The sequence below is a fragment of the Jaculus jaculus genome, chromosome 1 (assembly GCF_020740685.1).
Source record: "Jaculus jaculus isolate mJacJac1 chromosome 1, mJacJac1.mat.Y.cur, whole genome shotgun sequence".
NCBI classification, from domain to species: Eukaryota; Metazoa; Chordata; class Mammalia; order Rodentia; family Dipodidae; genus Jaculus; species Jaculus jaculus.
This window is the reverse complement of record NC_059102.1, coordinates 258593884-258611803: the sequence shown is the minus strand read 5'-3', so window position 1 is coordinate 258611803 and position 17920 is coordinate 258593884. Positions and strand designations below refer to the sequence as shown.

At 40.7% G+C, this 17920-nt stretch overlaps 1 protein-coding gene across 3 annotated transcripts in view; it reads left to right on the top strand.

Moving 5' to 3' along the window:
• The window catches only part of C4bpa (complement component 4 binding protein alpha), a 39728-nt gene that overhangs the window by 677 nt on the left and 21131 nt on the right, over nucleotides 1-17920 (top strand). For 2 of the 3 annotated variants that reach the window (XM_045135626.1, XM_004663451.2), the window contains exons 2-6: nucleotides 6632-6801; nucleotides 8133-8315; nucleotides 9556-9655; nucleotides 15973-16058; nucleotides 16219-16413. In XM_045135626.1, coding sequence (XP_044991561.1) covers nucleotides 6632-6801; nucleotides 8133-8315; nucleotides 9556-9655; nucleotides 15973-16058; nucleotides 16219-16413 — 734 coding nt within the window. Of the gene's footprint in view, nucleotides 1-6628; nucleotides 6802-8132; nucleotides 8316-9555; nucleotides 9656-15972; nucleotides 16059-16218; nucleotides 16414-17920 lie in introns of all 3 variants that reach the window. The other variant, XM_045135619.1, reaches the window with a different exon arrangement.

Below are 17920 nucleotides of genomic sequence, written 5' to 3'. Positions count from 1 at the left end.
CCTGTTTTGTTTTGCTTTTTTTTTTTTTTTTTTTTTTTTGTTGTTGTTGTTTGGTTGGTTGGATTTTTTTCTCTACGTGTGTGTGTGTGTGTGTGTGTGTGTGTGTATCTCTTTTTTCTCACAGTCTGTGTTCTGAAACTGCTGCAAGCCCGGTGTGGTGGCACACACCTTTAATACCAGTGCTCAGGAGGGAGGCAGAGGTAGGAGGTTCACCATGAGTTCAAAGCCAGCCTGAGATTACATAGTAATGAATTCCAGGTTAACCTGGGATAGAGCAAGACCCTACCTCAAAAAACCAAAACCCAAACTAAAAACTGCTGCAGTTTCTTTTGGACTTTTTATCCTCACAGTCTCCATCACTAGCAATAAATCCCTCGACATTTGGTATTGAGAAAACATGGGTCCATTTCAGTTTTTCTCACAATCTGGAAACCTTAGCCATCCTCACCTCTTCCCCTTCCCACATGCCGAAGTTAGCCATGTCAATCATGCCTTCTTCTTGGCATTTTCTTATTCCTTGATTTGCCCTGGTGCTGACCCTCATTTTAGTTGTCATTTTGCTGATTTCTTTACAGTCCCTAAATATAATACTGAGAGGTACTTGTATGTAAAAAAGGCAGAAGCAACAAATAAGGTCTGCAATAGACTTAGAAATGCATTTGAGTATACTACAAGCATAGAAGAAAGGAGCTGAAAGAGAGGTCAAGAGAATCTACAAATAGAAGGGAACATGAGGAAACCAATTCTTTCTGGAGTTTGCAACTGGGCACCTAGGTATTAAAAAAGAGGACTCTCTACCTCTGACTAGATCTGAACTTTAAAATGGGAATTTAGACAAAGAAATACAATAACTTAAAATATAATCTTGGACTGGGGAGATGGCTCAGACATAAAGTGCTTGCTTATAAAACCTTCTAGTCTGGGTTTGATTTCCCGGTACCCACATAAAACCAGATGCCAAAACTACACATGCATCTGGAATTGGTTTTCAGTGGCAAGAGGCCATGATGCACACACACACACACACACATACACAACTAAATACACATGGCTAAAAACTGTGATCTGAATGTAAAGAGATTTTTCCCAGTGAAAATTTTCCCAGGATCTCACACTGGGCTGCATTGGCAAGTGCCCACAATGTTTTTCATAAGACATTCAGGGAGTTGACTATAGTTTGTGAGTTGGTCTCATTTCTCTATGAATTAAACATGTGATGACAGCCTTGAAACACAAAGGCATTTGCTTGAGTTGTCTCAGCTTTTTAGTAGGCAGTTACAGAACTGCAGAATTTGTAGGGACCAAAATAGATCACCAAATTTTAATGTTGTTATTTTAGAGATGGCTCAGCAGTTAAAGGCACTTGCTTGCAAAGCCTGCTGGCTTGGGGTTCAATTTCCTAGACCTCACATAATGCCAGATGTACAAAGTGATGCATGTATATGGTTTTTTGTTTGTTTGTTTTGTTTTGTTTTGTTTTTTTTCAGTGGCAAGAGGCCCTGGCATACCCATGTGCTCTCTTTCTCTTTCTATCTCTCCATCTCATAAATAAAGGAATAATTTTTAAAAGATGTCATCACGGGCTAGACAGATGGCTTAGCAGTTAAGGCGCTTTCCTGCGAAGCCTAAGGACCCAGGTTCAATTCCCCAGTACCCATGTAAGTCAGATGCACAAGGTAACAAATGTGTCTGAGGTTTGTTTACAGTGGCTGGCAGCCCTAGTGTGTCCATTCCCTCTCTCTCTCTCTCTTTCTCTCACTCTCTCAAATAAATAAATAGAGGAACTTGGGGGCCAGGAATGGTGGCTCATGCCTTTATTTTATTTATTTATTTGAGACCATGAGAGAGAGGAAGAGAGAATTGGTATGCCAGGGCCTCCAGCCACTGCAAATGAATTCTAGACACATGTGCCCCTTTGTGCACTGGGCTTTCGTGGGCCCTGGGGAATCGAACTGGGGTTTTTAGGCTTCGCAGACAAATTCCTTAACCACTAAGCCATTTCCCCAGCCCTAAAATATTTTTTTAAAAAGATGCCAAAGTACTTGGGGACACAGAAGACATTGGCTTTTCTTGGTAGAGATATGATAACATATGATTTAGATAGGGAATAAAGAGGAGGCAATAGCATTCTGCCCAGGTGGCAGGAGTTTGTACACATTATATGCAAATATAGTGCCTCCTGCACATGTTTCAATGAAGTCCAGGCTGTGTCTTTGTAAAGGTGAGCACTGCACGAGGTGGAGGCAGTGTTCTGTTTGTGAGGGGGATGGAGCAGGAGGAGAACTGGAAGAGGAATGGGGACCTATGAGAACTGAATGCTTCTCTAATTTCCTTTTGAATGTTTACTGTCTACCATCCAAGCACCATGCGACACCCCCTCAGCCATTCTGACAGATGTATCACTGCCACTCTTATTTTATCAAAAGGAAGTTAGAGTGTGGAGGGCTGAGTTTCTCATCCTTATAGGGCATGTGGTTCCTGTGTGGTAGAACCAAGATTTAATTACACACAATCAGGCGCTGCATCCAGAGCCCAGGCCTCGGGTCCTGAGCTCGCTGATCTCATCCTCAGAGCTGCAGTTGTGGCCTTGGAGTGACTTTGAATGAAAGGAATGAGATCTTCTCACCATGGTGCAGAGTCTGTATGTATCATTGTACCAGCTTTTGTTTATCCTTTCCCTCTTTCGCTGTCCCCCACTGACTCAGGTAAATGTTTGGAAAACAGCTTAGAATAAAATTGCTTGGGTGAGTTTTCCTTAAAACACAGATGTGGGGCTAGAGAAATTGCTTAGTAGTTAGGGCACTTGCCTGTGAACCCCAAGGACCTGGCTTTGATTCCCCAGGACCCATGTAAGCTAGATGCACAAGGTGGCACATGCATCTGGACCTTTGCAGTGGCTGGAGGCCCTGGAGCTCCCATTCTCTCCATATCTGCCTTTTTCTGTCCCTCCCTCCCTCTCTCTCTCTCAAATAAATAATGAATAAAATATTTAAAAGTTATTTTAAAATACAGATGTGTCCCACATTAGAGCCAGTTAAGATCTGACCTCCACAAGGCAAATATGGCCTGGTATTATTTTTCTTTGAAACATCCATTATCACCAGGTGCTTTTGGATTTATGTTCAGAAAGTATTTATTAAGCAATTTGACTTTGGAAGCCACAGAGCTAGGAACGAAGCAGGGCACGAATAGGATCTCACCATCTGCCTCTGAGCTGAGAGGAAGGGCAGCTTCCCCACCATTACTTTTGCTGACTCAGAGTTCCCCTTTCTGGAGAGGTTCGGCAGGGCCAGCTGCCGGCCACTGCAGGCTCCAGTCAGTCATCTTCCCCCACAACCCATGCAGCGCAACGCAGATCTCCTCTCCATTGTCCCCCCTTCCCCTACCGTCCTCCCTTTTCCCCAAAGGGCTTAAAACTCTCTCTCTCTCTCCTTCTGTTGGGTAGCGCCTTCCACCTTGATCTTTCTCCTTCCTCTTTGTTCCTGCTTCGGACCTCCCTCCCCTCTCACTCAGGACCCTTTCACTCTTTCTGGCACTCAATGAAACCCTGGGCTCAAGGAACTGTCTATCTAAGGCCTCTATTTCAAATGCAAACCTAACAACCTTCCTTCAAAAAAATTTTTTTTCCACTTATATAAATTAGCTTACAAAATAGTAAGCTTCTATATGACTTTCTCATACATCCTTAGTTTTTTTTTGTTTTTTTTTTTAATTTTCTATTTATTTATTTGAGAGCGACAGACACAGAGAGAAAGACAGGTAGAGGGAGAGAGAGAGAATGGGCGCTCCAGGGCTTCCAGCCTCTGCAAACGAACTCCAGACGCGTGCGCCCCCTTGTGCATCTGGCTAACGTGGGACCTGGGGAACCGAGCCTCAAACCGGGGTCCTTAGGCTTCACAGGCAAGCGCTTAACCGCTAAGCCATCTCTCCAGCCCACATCCTTAGTTTTGGTTAACGCTCCTCCTACCCCTATACCTGCTTAAGCCTCCCTGCTCACTACACTCCCCCACTTCCATTTTGTACGTAGTCTACCACCCGGCCCCACATGACCTTTTCCTAGCTTCCCCAGCCTTTGCAAACATTCATTCCAAGTTCAACACACAAATCTAAAACTTTGAAGTTAGGCTCTGCATATGAAAGAGAAACTATGGCATTTGTCTTTCTGGGCCTGGATTACGTCACTCAGTATAATATTTTCCAGTTCCAACCATATTCCTGCAAATTTCATTTTTCCTTTATGGTTGAATAAAATTCCATTGTATGCATGTACCATATTTCTACTACCCATTCATCAGTTAATAGTCTTCTAGGCTGATTTCATTTCCTAGCTATTGTGAGTTGACCAGCAATGAGCACGGATGTGAAGTATCTTTATGGTAGGATATGGAGTCCTTCGGGTATATGAAAGATACTTAAAGTACACACTGGAGAAAAGACAGCATGCTCAACAAATGGTTCTGGGAAAAATACAGGTGGACCTTCTCACCTGCAGCTTTCAATACACTTTATTTGTTCTATGCAAGCAAGCGTCTTTAACTGCTGAGTTATCTCTCCAGCCCCTTCTTTGTTCTATATATTTAGAGTTTTAACTAAAATGTGATGTGAGGAGTTTTTCCTCTAGTCCTATTGTGTGTTTTGTAGGCCACTTATACCTGAATGGACATCTCTTTTTCTTAGATTTGGAAATTTTTCTTCTATAATTTTATTGAAAATTCTTTCTAGTCTTCTGGTATAGAATTCTCCTCTTTCTTCTATCTCTATGATTCTAAGATTTTGTCTTTTCCTGTTGTTCCAAAGGTCTCACATGTTCTGTTCATACATTTTTTTAAAATGTGTCATTGTCTTTGACTGAATGACCTGGTTCTTAACCTTGCCATTAAGCCTCAGCTTTCTCTACTCCACATGATCTGTTCTGCCAGTGAGGTTTTCCTCGGGGATCTTCAATAACTTATTGAGTTATTTTCAGTTCTAGTTTTATCTCAGTTTGATTTTTCTTCAATATTTCTAACTCTTTATTGGATTCTATTATCATATTCTGAATTGACTTTCTTTTTAAAGATATTTTTATTTTTATTTATTTGAGAGAGAGAAAAAAATAGGCAGGTAGAGAGAAAGAGAGAATGGGAGCACCAGGGCCTCCAGTCACTGCAAATGAACTCCAGATGCATGTACCCCCTTGTGCATCTGGCTGATGTGGGTCCTGGGGAGTCGAACCTGGGTCCTTTGGCTTTCGAGGCAAGCGCCTTAACTAAGCCATCTCTCCAGCCCCCTGAATTGACTTTCTTATTTCATTCAGCTGTTTATTTCTCTTTGCATTCATTCAGGAGTTAATTGATGTCATAAATAGCTAGGCATGGCCTCATGCATGCATAACCCCAGTCTTGTAAGGGAGTAGACCTTGAGAATTTCCAGGGCTTGCTGAAAAAATGGCAAGCTCCAGGATCAGTGGCTCAAGTAAGAGACAGGGAGCATGAAGGCCCAGCATGTTGGGCCAAACTCTAGATGACCTGGATTTCAGCAAGAAAGTGGATTTGGCAAGTGGTCAGCAGGTGAATTTACATTTTGGCAGAATTGTGTTGGTGGGCAGGTATAGAGCTCATGGGCTAGGACATGCATAACACCAGTGCTCACAACTGACAACAGACCGAGGAATAACATCACAAGAACTGAGTTTTTGAAGGATGAGATATTTCCGGGGGCATTTACTCAATGGAATAGTTAGATCCCGCCATATGGTAGTTCATTTCAGGGCCACTGTATACTACTCCTCTCATGATGTAGACAACAACATTTTAAAAAGTATTTTTATATTTATTTATTTGACAGAGAAAGAGGGCGAGAGAGAGAGAAAGAAAGAGAGAATGGGTATGTCATGGCCTCCAGTCACTGCAGACAAACTCCAGATGCATGTGCCCCTTATGCATCTGGTTAACGTGGGTCCTGGGGAATCGAACCTGGGTTCTTTGGCTTTGCAGGCAAACACCTTAACTGCTAAACCATCCCTCCAGCTTGACAGAAACATTTTTGAATGAAATATTGATATAAGTCCTTTTACTTAAATGGGTATAGGCTCAACATGAACTATGGACATGTGGGAGTGTTGAACCATCTATACCTAATTGAGGCATAAGAATAAAAGATAAAATTTGCCAGGCATGGTAGCACACACCTTTAGTCCCAGCACTCAGTAGGCAGAGGTAGGAGGAGCTCCATGAGTTCAAGGCCACCCTGAGACTACATAATGAATTCCAGGTCTGCCTCGGCTAGAGTGAGGTCCTACCTCAAAAAACAAACAAATAAACAACAACAAAAAAAAACCAAACCAGATAAAATTCAATACTTATTGTGAGCCAACTTCACTTATTCCTTTAGGAACAAAGACTGCTTCTCAGACTCCCCATGCCCACTGCCTCTCTCCACTTGGAATTATTCCACCTTTTGAGCACTGACTCCTGCAGAGGGGCAAGTGTCACTGTCTCGTGTTGACACATTTGTGCTCATGTTTTTTTCTTCCCATCTCAAGTGTAACTTCCTTGGAAACACAGATACAATAAGATTTATCCTAATGCTTTATGACAAGTAGGAATTCAAAGGCTGCTTATTAAATTAACTTTTTTTCTTTTCCCAGCAGAAAAATGCCAGAGAAGCAGCGTCAGATCATACACCCATCAGGAGCTCCAAATAGGGTGTTTCATGGAATCAGCAACATGGCAGCCTGGCCCTTCTCTGGGCTGTGCAGAGCTTCTGATCCGACCCTGTTCCACATAACCTTGCTCGCCGCTTTTCTGCCTACCATTCTGGGTGAGTAGTGGGCAGCAAGTTCAGACAGAGAACCAACCACTTAGATCATCCATGCTTATCAGACTGCAAAAAAGGCATGGCTACATTTCCAGCAGAAATCCATTTTTAGGGGGAAAAAAAAAGGAATGTAGGAGAATTTGTTTCACACACAAAATGGGTGGTTTTTTTTTAGGCATTTCCCATAGGATTTCTCCTCTAAGAGTTTCCAAAGTAATCTGTCTCCCCAACCAGATCTTGAAACAAAGCTATATTATCTGTCAGTGACTGAACAAATTTCATGGTCTGTGGGTTGACCTGGGATGGAGAGGTGATATTATACTTCTATTAGAGCTCTTGAAAGGTAAACCAGTCATATATTAACATTAGTTTTTATAAGGAAAGAAGGATTAGTATTTTTTATATCTCAAGGACTCTGTTCCCTCTTCTATATCATCCAAATTATATATGCATATAAATATTTTATGTATTATGTATACATTGTATATGTAAATTATATACATATAAATTTAAAATGTTACTCTTTTTTTCTAAAATTTTTTAAAATTTATCTATTTGAGAGAGACAGACAGAGAAAGAAAGGCAGAGAGAGAGACAGAATGGGCGCACCAGGGCCTCCAGCCCCTGCAAACGAACTCCAGACACGTGTGCCCCCTTGTGCACCTGGCTAACGTGGGTCCTGGGGAACCGAGCCTCGAACGGGGTCCTTAGGCTTCACAGGCAAGCACTTAACCGCTAAGCCATCTCTCCAGTCCTAAAATGTTACTCTTATCCATCATCCACTTCCCTTTTGCTGAGGCAATCAACATTATGTAATGTTTATTTTTGTTTTTGACACAGGGCTTCACTATGTACCACATTTTGTCCTAGAACTCACTATGCTGGCCTTTAAACTCACAATCCTCATGCCTTGGTCTCTTAAGTGCTATTATTACAAGTGTACACCACCATTTCTGGCCTGTCATGTTGTTTTTAATGAAATAATACATTTCTGCTAAGGCAAATGTGTGATAATTTCTGGCTTTGCATAGGTACCTTCTGTGTCAGTAGAGATGCACAGTGACAGGCCGATGAACTTGACGCCCACCATCCTTTTTAGATAATTTATCTTAGATAGTGGAGAAGAGATAACAACATATGCCTTTATCATCATCATTTGTCAAAAAATTAATTTACTGGTCACTCACCAAATTCATTGCATAGAGGAGATAATGGAGTTGTGACTTTTCTTGCTTACAAGAGAAGAATTGTCCTTGCTCTAGAATCAGACAAGTGAAACATGGAGATTCTGTGTGCCAAGACGTAACATTCAGTGCTGTCATTTTGGTGTCCAGGAAATTGTGGTCCTCCACCCTTTCTTCCCTTTGCTTTTCCAATAAGTGAATTGAACCAGACGGAGTTCAGCATTGGAACTATTCTGAGCTACAGCTGCCGCCCTGGCTACAGTAGGAGCAGTTCAAGTCAGATTCTCACCTGTAAATCCAGTGGTGAATGGCACTATAAGAACTTCTGTGCCAGTAAGTGTCAACATTTATTCTTTTCATCTGTGCATTTACCAGCTCTTGAAAGTGTCTCAGGATGTGTACTTCCTGCATCTTCAGTCACTAGGCAATCTTCCACCAAGTACTGATTTTCATGTACATGTGGGTGACGTGTTTTAAAAGCAGAATGAAACAGGGGGAAAAATAAGCTAATTGCACCAGAGAAGTCTATTCTCTATGATTAATTCACCAAATAAAATGAATCACAAATCCCATTTTGGTTTATTGAAAGCCAATCTGCTTTAAAAAAAAAATCATTAAAAAATTAAATGAAAGCTGGGTGTGGTGGTTCATGACTTTAATCTCAGTGCTCAGGAGGCAGAGGTAGGAGGATCCTGTGAATTCTAGGCCACCCTGAGAATACAGAGTGAATTCTGGGTCTTCCTGAGCTAGAGTGAAACCCTACCTCAAAAAACAACAACAAAAAAAAAAAAAAGAAGAAGAAGAAGAAGAAAAGAAAAGAAAAAGAAATGACCTGAAAATCATCTCATCTGAAATATCTTCTGGATGGTTTCCTTTATATGCAGAATATAATTTTAAAAAATATATATATATTTACAATGCTGGGGAGATGGCAGAGGCTGGACATCACCTCTGCCACAGAAAACAGTAGCAGGAGAGGGAGCCAAACTCTAGCAAGGGTGGTGGGGGGAGTTGACTATAATTCCTCTAGACCTTCCCCCAATAACATAGCTCCTCCATGCAAGGCTCCCTCTGTCAAATTGCCATCAGCTGGGGATCAAGACTTAAGAACACCTGAGTTTATGAGGGACATCTGATTCTAACTAGCTAGCCTGGCAAATGCAGCAGAGAACAATGAACCTGCGGTTGTCCTCCGTCCTCCATGCACTCAGCATCGTGTAAACAAGCACGCTCACATCCAAAAGCAGGGCTGACTGGGGGAAGGAAGAGGAACAGTAGGAAGGGAGGAGGATAGAAGAGAGGATAACATGTGTATAAGAACAAAATCCAATGATATGCATGTATGAAAATGTCATAATGAAACCCACTTGGTAAAATGCACAAGAAAAAAACAACACGGAAATTAAAAAGTTATATGTGTTGTACCTCCAAAATAGAAATTCAGTGACTGAGGATCAGAAGCAAGGGTGAAAGATCTCACTTTCTCTTGGAGCACAGGTAGAAACTGATCGATGAGTTCTTTGTAATGTGAGATACGTGGTCAGGGAGATCACTTTTCTTCATCTTTCTCCAGAAAAGCGGTGCTCATATCCAGGAGATCTACCTAACGGACAAGTGGAGATTAAGACAGATTTGCTTTTTGGATCACAAATAGAATTCCGCTGTTTAGAAGGGTGAGCATGTGCTAATTTAGAAATAATTCTTTTCAAAAAAAAAAAGAAACAATTTTCCTCAGTTGACTTTAAAAATAGGTAATATTGAGCCGGGTGTGGTGGCGCACGCCTTTAATCCCAGCACTCGGGAGGCAGAGGTAGGAGGATCGCCGTGAGTTCGAGGACACCCTGAGACTACATAGTGAATTCCAGGTCAGCTTGAGCTAGAGTGAAACCCTACCTCAAAAAATCAAAAAAAGGTAATATATTCATATATTTCAAAATTAATAGTAATTAAAAAAACTATACATCGAGAATTCTCACTTCCATCCTATTGCCATATACCCACTCTTCCTGTCCTCAAGAAATAATTTACTGTTACTAGTTTCTTGTGTATCTTTCTAGTGTTCTCCTCTGTAAAATATAAAATACAAAATATGAATAAAACATATGCTATGTTCTTATTTTTCCCTTTTCCAATAACAAATGTAATTTTTGTTTAAATTTTTAACAGGATATTATTGAAAAATGTAGTTTTTAATCTCATTTTGACTTTTTATTTATCAATATGTATTGGAGACAGGTCATGTTAGTATACAGAGAGGTTCATATAGATGTGTCCTAGTTTAGCAACCACACTTAGGATCTATGGATGTTTCCAGTCTTCTTCTATTCTGAACAATGTTCCAGTGCATTTTTACAAGTGTAGTTCTAGATCACCATTGTGCAGAAGCAATTCAATTTCCCCCCGAATAATCAGGAGTGACCTTCCCAGCCACCAGAATTCTCTTTTTCTCTCTCTCTCTCTCGGCCTATTCATTCATTTTTCATGAGGGGGTATATTAGCAGGTCTGAACTTCAAGTGTAATTTGGAGTTGTCAGGAAAAGCACAGGACTTCAAGTTAAATATGAAATTTCATATGTGTACAAATAATTTTAGTACAAATATGCCCAATAAAATATTATGGATCAGACTTATACTAAATTATGTTGTTTACATAAAATCAAGTTTGACTTCAACTGTGGCATCCTATCCTTTTACTTTATTTTTGACAACTTTATGTATGTATGCAATGTATTTTGATCATTTTCACCTTTCTTTTCCTTATCTTCTCCCCCTGCCACTCCTGCTGAAATCATTCTTCCTTTCAACTAGTGCTGCTTTTACTTTGATCCCTTTTTGTGTGACCTACTTGGTTAGTTAGGGATACTTGCATAAGCATGGATTCTAGTTATTTACCACAGCACAGGTAACTGATCAGGAGCTATACCACTGAAGAAAATGTCTCCCCCTCCAGCAACACTAATTGCTCCCCAGTGAGCAGTGGGGCCTCACCAGCCGTCAATGATGAACTGTTGATGGGCCCAATGGACAGGTCTTTTCAGGTGATCACTACTGTGAGTTTATGAAGGCAGTGGCCATGTCATCAAAAGAGTGTTCTACAGTACTCTTCCCCAGACTCCCAGATCTTGCATTCTTTCCACTCCTTCTGGAATGTTCCCTGAGCCTTGGAGGGGGTGATATAGATGTCTTACATAGGGTTGAACACTCAGCAACTACTTTCACCACTTAGAAGAGCTTTATATCTCCACAGTCGTCATGACTCACTGCAAGAGGTTTCTCTACCCAAAATTGACAGCAGCACTGAGATATGGCCGTAAACATAAATATTTAGAAGACAATTTAATTTGGTGGGCACAACATAGCTATTTAGCAAAACAATAGAATTTCCTTCCCCTGTAGGACCTATGACCTCCCTAGCCATGAATTCCCTCCCTGAGAGCGGGCTTCAAAGCCAGTAAGAAAGCAGCTGGTTGGGCTGGAGAGATGGCGTAGTGGTTAAGCGCTTGCCTGTGAAGCCTAAGGACCCCGGTTCGAGGCTTGGTTCCCCAGGTCCCACGTTAGCCAGATGCACAAGGGGGCGCACGCGTCTGGAGTTCATTTGCAGAGGTTGGAAGCCCTGGCGCGCCCATTCTCTCTCTCTCCCTCTATCTGTCTTTCTCTCTGTGTCTGTCACTCTCAAATAAATAAATAAAATTAAAAAAAAAAAAAAAAGAAAGCAGCTGGTTACACCCATTACTAGTCATGCCACTGTTGTATCATTGAACACATCTTGCCTGCCTGGGCAGTTTTGTAGCATGCAGGGTTCACTGCTGAATAGCACTGTTGCTGACTTTCCTCCTGTAGAAGCCTTCATAGCACATGCTGGCCACTGTGAAAACTAGTCAGAGAGAAGAAGCTTCCAACTCAATTCCAGCTCTATTTCTCTGTGTCCTGCAAGCAAAGCAAGTGTTCTTCAGCATTGAGATTTTACTATTAGTTCCAGTGGGCAACCAAGAGGAGTGTCAATAGCCTGCATTGTTTTGCAAGACTGAGAGGCCCCCTGATCAACAACTCATAGAGAGGTGTTCTACACAGCGCTGAGATTTTTATTTAATAACTTATGGCTTCTTTGAGGAGCATTGTCCACACTCACAGGGTAACTTCATTTAAATTCGGAGGGGGGTGGTTAAATATATATACATATATTGATTTTTTTGAGGTAGTGTCTTTCTCCAGCCCGGGCTGACCTGGAATTCATTATGGAGTCTTAGGGTGGCCTCAAACTCATGGCAATCCTCCTACCTCTTCCACCCAAGTGCTGGGATTAAAGGTGTACACCACCATGTCCAGCAAATTATATTTTTTAGTTGGCTTGCAAATAAGTAGATTTGCACATGGGCTTCTTTTTTTTTTTTTTTTTTTTTTTAGGTAGGGTCTCATTCCAGCCCAAACTGACCTGAAACTCACTTTGTGGCCTCAAGTTTGGCCTTGAACTCACAGCAATCCTCCTACCTCACCCTCCCAGTGCTGGGATTAAAGGTGTGTACCATCAGTCTGGATTCCATATGTGTTTTTTCTATATCTTTAGTTTTAGTTAATCCTCCCCAAGTCCCTCTTCACCCATATCGCCCCACAGCCATGCCCACCTTTATATGTGGGTTCTGGGTATCTGAAGTCAATCCTTATGATTGTAGAGTGAACGCTCATTCACTGAGCCGTCTCCCCAGTCCTTGATCTCCTTGACTTCTTCAGTAATGTATTTACCATTCAATAGTATGTTGTTCATTCTTTATAAGTTTGTGTAATTCTAGAGGTTTTTTTAGTTAGTTAGTTTGTTTGTTTAGAGTCAGGGTCTCACTATAGCCCAGGTTGACCTGGAACTCATTCTGTAGTCCCAGATTAGCATTGAACTCATAGTAATCCTTCTACCTCAGCCTCCCCTGGTGCTAGCACCAAAGGTGTGTACCACCATGCCTAGCCTTAGAGTTTTTCTGGCTGATTTGTAGTTTTATTCCATTGTGATTAAGTAGAACATAAGGAATTATTATTATTATTATTATTTTTAATTTTATTTATTTATTTATTTGAGAGCGACAGACACAGAGAGAAAGACAAGTAGAGGGAGAGAGAGAGAATGGGAGCGCCAGGGCTTCCGGCCTCTGCAAACGAACTCCAGACACGTGCGCCCCCTTGTGCATCTGGCTAACATGGGACCTGGGGAATCGAGCCTCGAACCGGGGTCCTTAGACTTCACAGGCAAGCGCTTAACCACTATGCCATCTCTCCAGCCCAGGAATTATTTTAATTTTCTCATTTTTTAAAGGTCTGCTTTGTTATTGTGCTGGGGTTCATCTGTAACTTTACATGTAGTAGTGTTTATTTTATAACATTGTGTGCACCCAAGCTTGATGCATATCTGTTTAAAATTATGATGTTCTTGTGACAGACTGTTCCTTTAATCAGTATAAAGTGACATTGCTTCTTCTGATTAATCTTGGTCTGAAGTTTACCTTGTCAGATATTAGAACCATGGTACCTTCAATATGCTATTTCTCCTACATTGCCCTCCACCTCTGACATTCTTTCTTCCGCATGGTTGAATCAGTTGGTGGTGTTTCTACCCTGTTTTTTTACTTCATTCATTGAATTTTTCACTTCCAATTTTTTTTTTCTTTTTGGTTTACGAAGGTAGGATCTTGCTCTAGCCCAGGCTGACCTGGAAGTAGTCTCAGGGTGGCCTCAAGTTCACAGTGAGACTCCTACGTAAGCTTCTCAAGTGCTGGGATTAAAGCTTGCACCCGCATACCCAGCAGACAATGAAAGAGAGAGAGAGAGAGAATGGGCACCACAGGGCTTCCAGCCACTGCTACGCACGTACCACTGTGCATCTTGCTTTATGTGGGTACTGTGGAATGGAAGTCTGGAGGTCAGGCTTTGTGAGGAAGTGCCTTAGCTGCTGAGCCATTTCTCCAACCCAACTTTTCTATCTTTTCAAAATTTCCATTTTATTGCTGAACTTTTCTTCCATGTTGCTGACTTTTTCATTCATATTTCTGATTTACTCATCCATTTTGCTGACTTTTTGCTCTGTGTTGCTGCCTTCCCTGTCTAGGTCTTAAATTCATCTCCTGTATCTGTTCAAATCATTTTTAGCAAAAACACTTTTGCATCTGTCTCTCACACTCTCATTCTCTTTGTCATAAAAACAATACAAAAAAAGTTAAAGAAAAGCGGGGGGGCTAGAGAGATGGCTTAGCAGTTAAGGTGCCTGTCTGCGAAGCCTAAGGACCCATGTTCTACTCTCCAGATCCCATGTAAGCCAGATGCACAAGGTGACACAAGCACTCAAGGCCACACATGTGCACAAGATGACATATGCATCTGGAGTTCAGTGGCAATGGCCTGAGGCCCTGGTGCACCAATTCTTCTCTCTCACTTGCCCTCACTCTCTCTCTTGTAATATATATACATATGAAAAGACAATTTTGCAAACTTTACCTGTCATTTTACCTATTTCAGTCTCTTTGAATTCAGTAGCTGAGGAATTATCATCTTTTGAGGGAGTCGTGTTGCCTTGGGGAGTGTGTATGTGTGGTGTGCTACGATTTATTCATTTGTTATTTTGGATGGCTTTTCTGGTCTGGTTTGTGGACCTTCTTATTGAGCAGCCTACTACTTAAGGCACAATCCCCACTCCTTCTCAGAGGGGAAGAAAAACTGTTCAGGTGACAATTCTGGGGAGTTGACTTAGCCTGTATTCTCTCCAAAACAACCTTGGCAGTCCAGATAGTTGACTGACCAGTAAATATATATGGGGTATTGCCGTGGTCTGAATATCTCCTTTGGGTGGAGGGACTTAGTGTGCCTTAAGCAAGTTCCATCTCCCAGTTAAAACTACAGCCAAACCAAACCTACCTCACTGTGTTATTAGCACTATTCAGAAAGATAACTGTGTAGTCTTTTACATTACTGTTTCAATAGTGTGATCTTCTCATGAAGGGGATGCCTTAGTCTTCCTAATGATTTTCTTTCCTTGTCATCTGTATTGGCTATTTTATTTCTAATATTTTTTTCTCTTGTGGTTTCAGTTTATTATTTTTTATATTTCCATACGTATATGTTCTATTTTGTTCATATGTGTCCCACATTACTCTCCCTTGTGTCCCTCTGTCTCTGTGCACTTCTTTTCCTTCTCATCACTTATTCTGCCCAGGAGAGAATGACCCCCCCAAAAAAAATTTAACTGCCCCTAGCCCATTAGGTAGGTGAATGGCTTCCCAAACCATTTTCATTCTTTAATTTTTTCTTCCTGTTATGTATTGCTGTCAAGAGAGCAAGTGAGAAGATGTAGAATCAAGATGTTGGTGGAGCACTAAGTCACTCCTGTTAAAATAACAGAAGCATACTTTTCACTTGGTTGGCAAAACTGCATGTTAAATCAATTTAAAGTAAGGAAATAGTTACTGAATTCAATCCAGGAGCCTTTAGTTTGGTGAAAGTGACAATAACTTTAGTGTTCTGTCACACTCTGTTCCTCAATGCTACTACAATTGAAAACATGCTGTTCACCATGAGAAATGAGCTCAGGAAAGCCTACTACTTGTCAGGAACTAAAGGGATAGAATGATGAGCAGGAGTACATAGATATATGGTATACGTAAGCAAGCCAGGCATGGGCTCATCGGAAGGAGGCTTCAAACTAGCGATCAGGAGAGTTTGGGTTTAGTACTGCCAAACACACTTAAGCAAGTCTTTTATTACCCTTCTGGAACTCCAGGCCTGACACATAGTTGATGCTCAATTCTAGATTAAATAGTGAAAGGAAAAATGAGCAAATAAACAGATATTACCATAACTCACTTACATGAAATAGTATGTTCAGTGGGATGTGATAGCTGATAAAATCTTTCTGTATTTTAATATTAAATAACAATTGTATTTGTTAGACCCTTTTCTCCACTTTAATTTGGGTTCTGAAGAAATTCATTAAACTCTTTGACCTTCTGTTATTCAGATATATCTTAATTGGCTCACCCACTAGTCGTTGTGAGAGCCGAGATAAAGGCGTCTTTTGGAGTGACCCTCTCCCAGAATGCATGAGTAAGTAAAGGTTTTCTGACTTGTCTATAGACTCAAACTACCTATGAGAATAATAATTCTGTGCAATCTTACTGCTACATGTACCCTTCATAGAGATGTTGAAGGAGTTTCACATTTATAACGATGCACTTCCTGAATGTTTGTGTTTCACTCCTCTCAGTTGCCAAGTGTGCTCCCCCGCCAGCCATTATCAACGGGAAACACAGCGGTGGAGATCAGGACTTCTATACCTATGGCGCCTCTGTCACCTACAGATGTGACCCCAACTTCTCACTCTTAGGCAACGCCTCCATTTCCTGCACAGTGGTGAATAACACAATGGGTACCTGGAGCTCAAGCCCTCCTACATGTAAAAGTAAGTCACAGTGATGAATTATTCTTTATTTAAATTTTTTTATTTAGTTGAGAGAGAGAGAGAGAAAGACAGAGGGAGAGAGAGAGTAGGACGTGGTTGTGCCAGGGCCTCCTGCCACTGCAAGCAAACTCCTGATGTACGCACCACTTGGTGAGTCTGGCTTTACGCAGGTACTGGGCTATTGAACCCAGGCCATCAGGCTTTCCAAGCAAGCACCTTTAACTGTGGATGAGCCGTTTCTCCAGATTTGAGTCATACTTGACAGTGTCCATTTTATTTTTGTTTAAGAGAAAAGGGGGGTGAATTTATTGGGGGAAATGAAACAATTCAAAGATAAACCAAATGCACTGATTTTTACAAATGTATTCATTTATTTTTAAATAAATTATTTTAGCTTATTATTATTATTATTATTATTATTATTATTATTTTAAGATAGGGTCTCTCTAGCCCAGGCTGACTATGTAGTCTTAGGGTGACATCAACTCACAGTGATCCTCCTACTTCTGCCTCCCCAGTGCTGGGATTAAAGGTGTGCACCACCACCACTGGCTAAATAAATTAATTTTAAAGCTTTTGTGCAAGTATATCTTGTACATTGAGCATATTCCTCCTCATCTCCTCTTCCTTTTCTTGCCTCTCCCTGCCTCTTCCCATTAGTTCCTTTGGTCTCTGCAGATATTTTCACTTCTGTGCTTTTGTTGCACATACACACATGATTTTATATATATGTAGAAAAATCTAAGAACCATAAGTAAAAGAAAACAAGAAATATGATATTTGGATCTGGCTTAATTCACTTAAAGTGATAATCACTTTTCTGCTTATATCATGACTTCATTCTTATTTATGGCTGAAAGAGTTCATATATATATTTATACATATATATCACATTTTCTTTATTGTTCCTCTATTGTTAGGCACCTAGGTTGGTTCCATACTTTAGCTATTGTGAACAGTGCTACAATTAACATTGATGTGCACATTATCTCGGATATGTTGACTTGGAGTCTTTTGAGTAAAATCCTAGGAGTTGTATGAAGGGGCCATTTTGATGACACATTTTTAAAAATATGCATATATATATAATATATTATTTTAATTTATATATAATATATGTAATATATTATTTTAATTATATATATATATAATTTGTAAGCAGAAAGAGAAAGGGAGAGAGAATGAGTGTGATAAGGTCTCTTGCCATTGCAAATGAACTCCAGATGCATGCGCCACTTTGGACATCTGGTTTTTCATTGGTACTGGAGAATCAAACCCACAGCATCATGCTTTGCAACCAAGCACTTTTAACCACTGAGCAATTTCTCTAACCCCTTTAAAAATGTTTATTTATTCATTCATTCGTTTATTATGCAGGCAAGTGCCTTAACCTCTAAGACATTCTCTAGCCTTTAATTTCTTAATATAGACACTTGGAGCTATAAACTTTACTCTTAAAACTGTTGTCATTGCTCATAGGCTTAAATTTTTTTGAGTTTTCATTGTC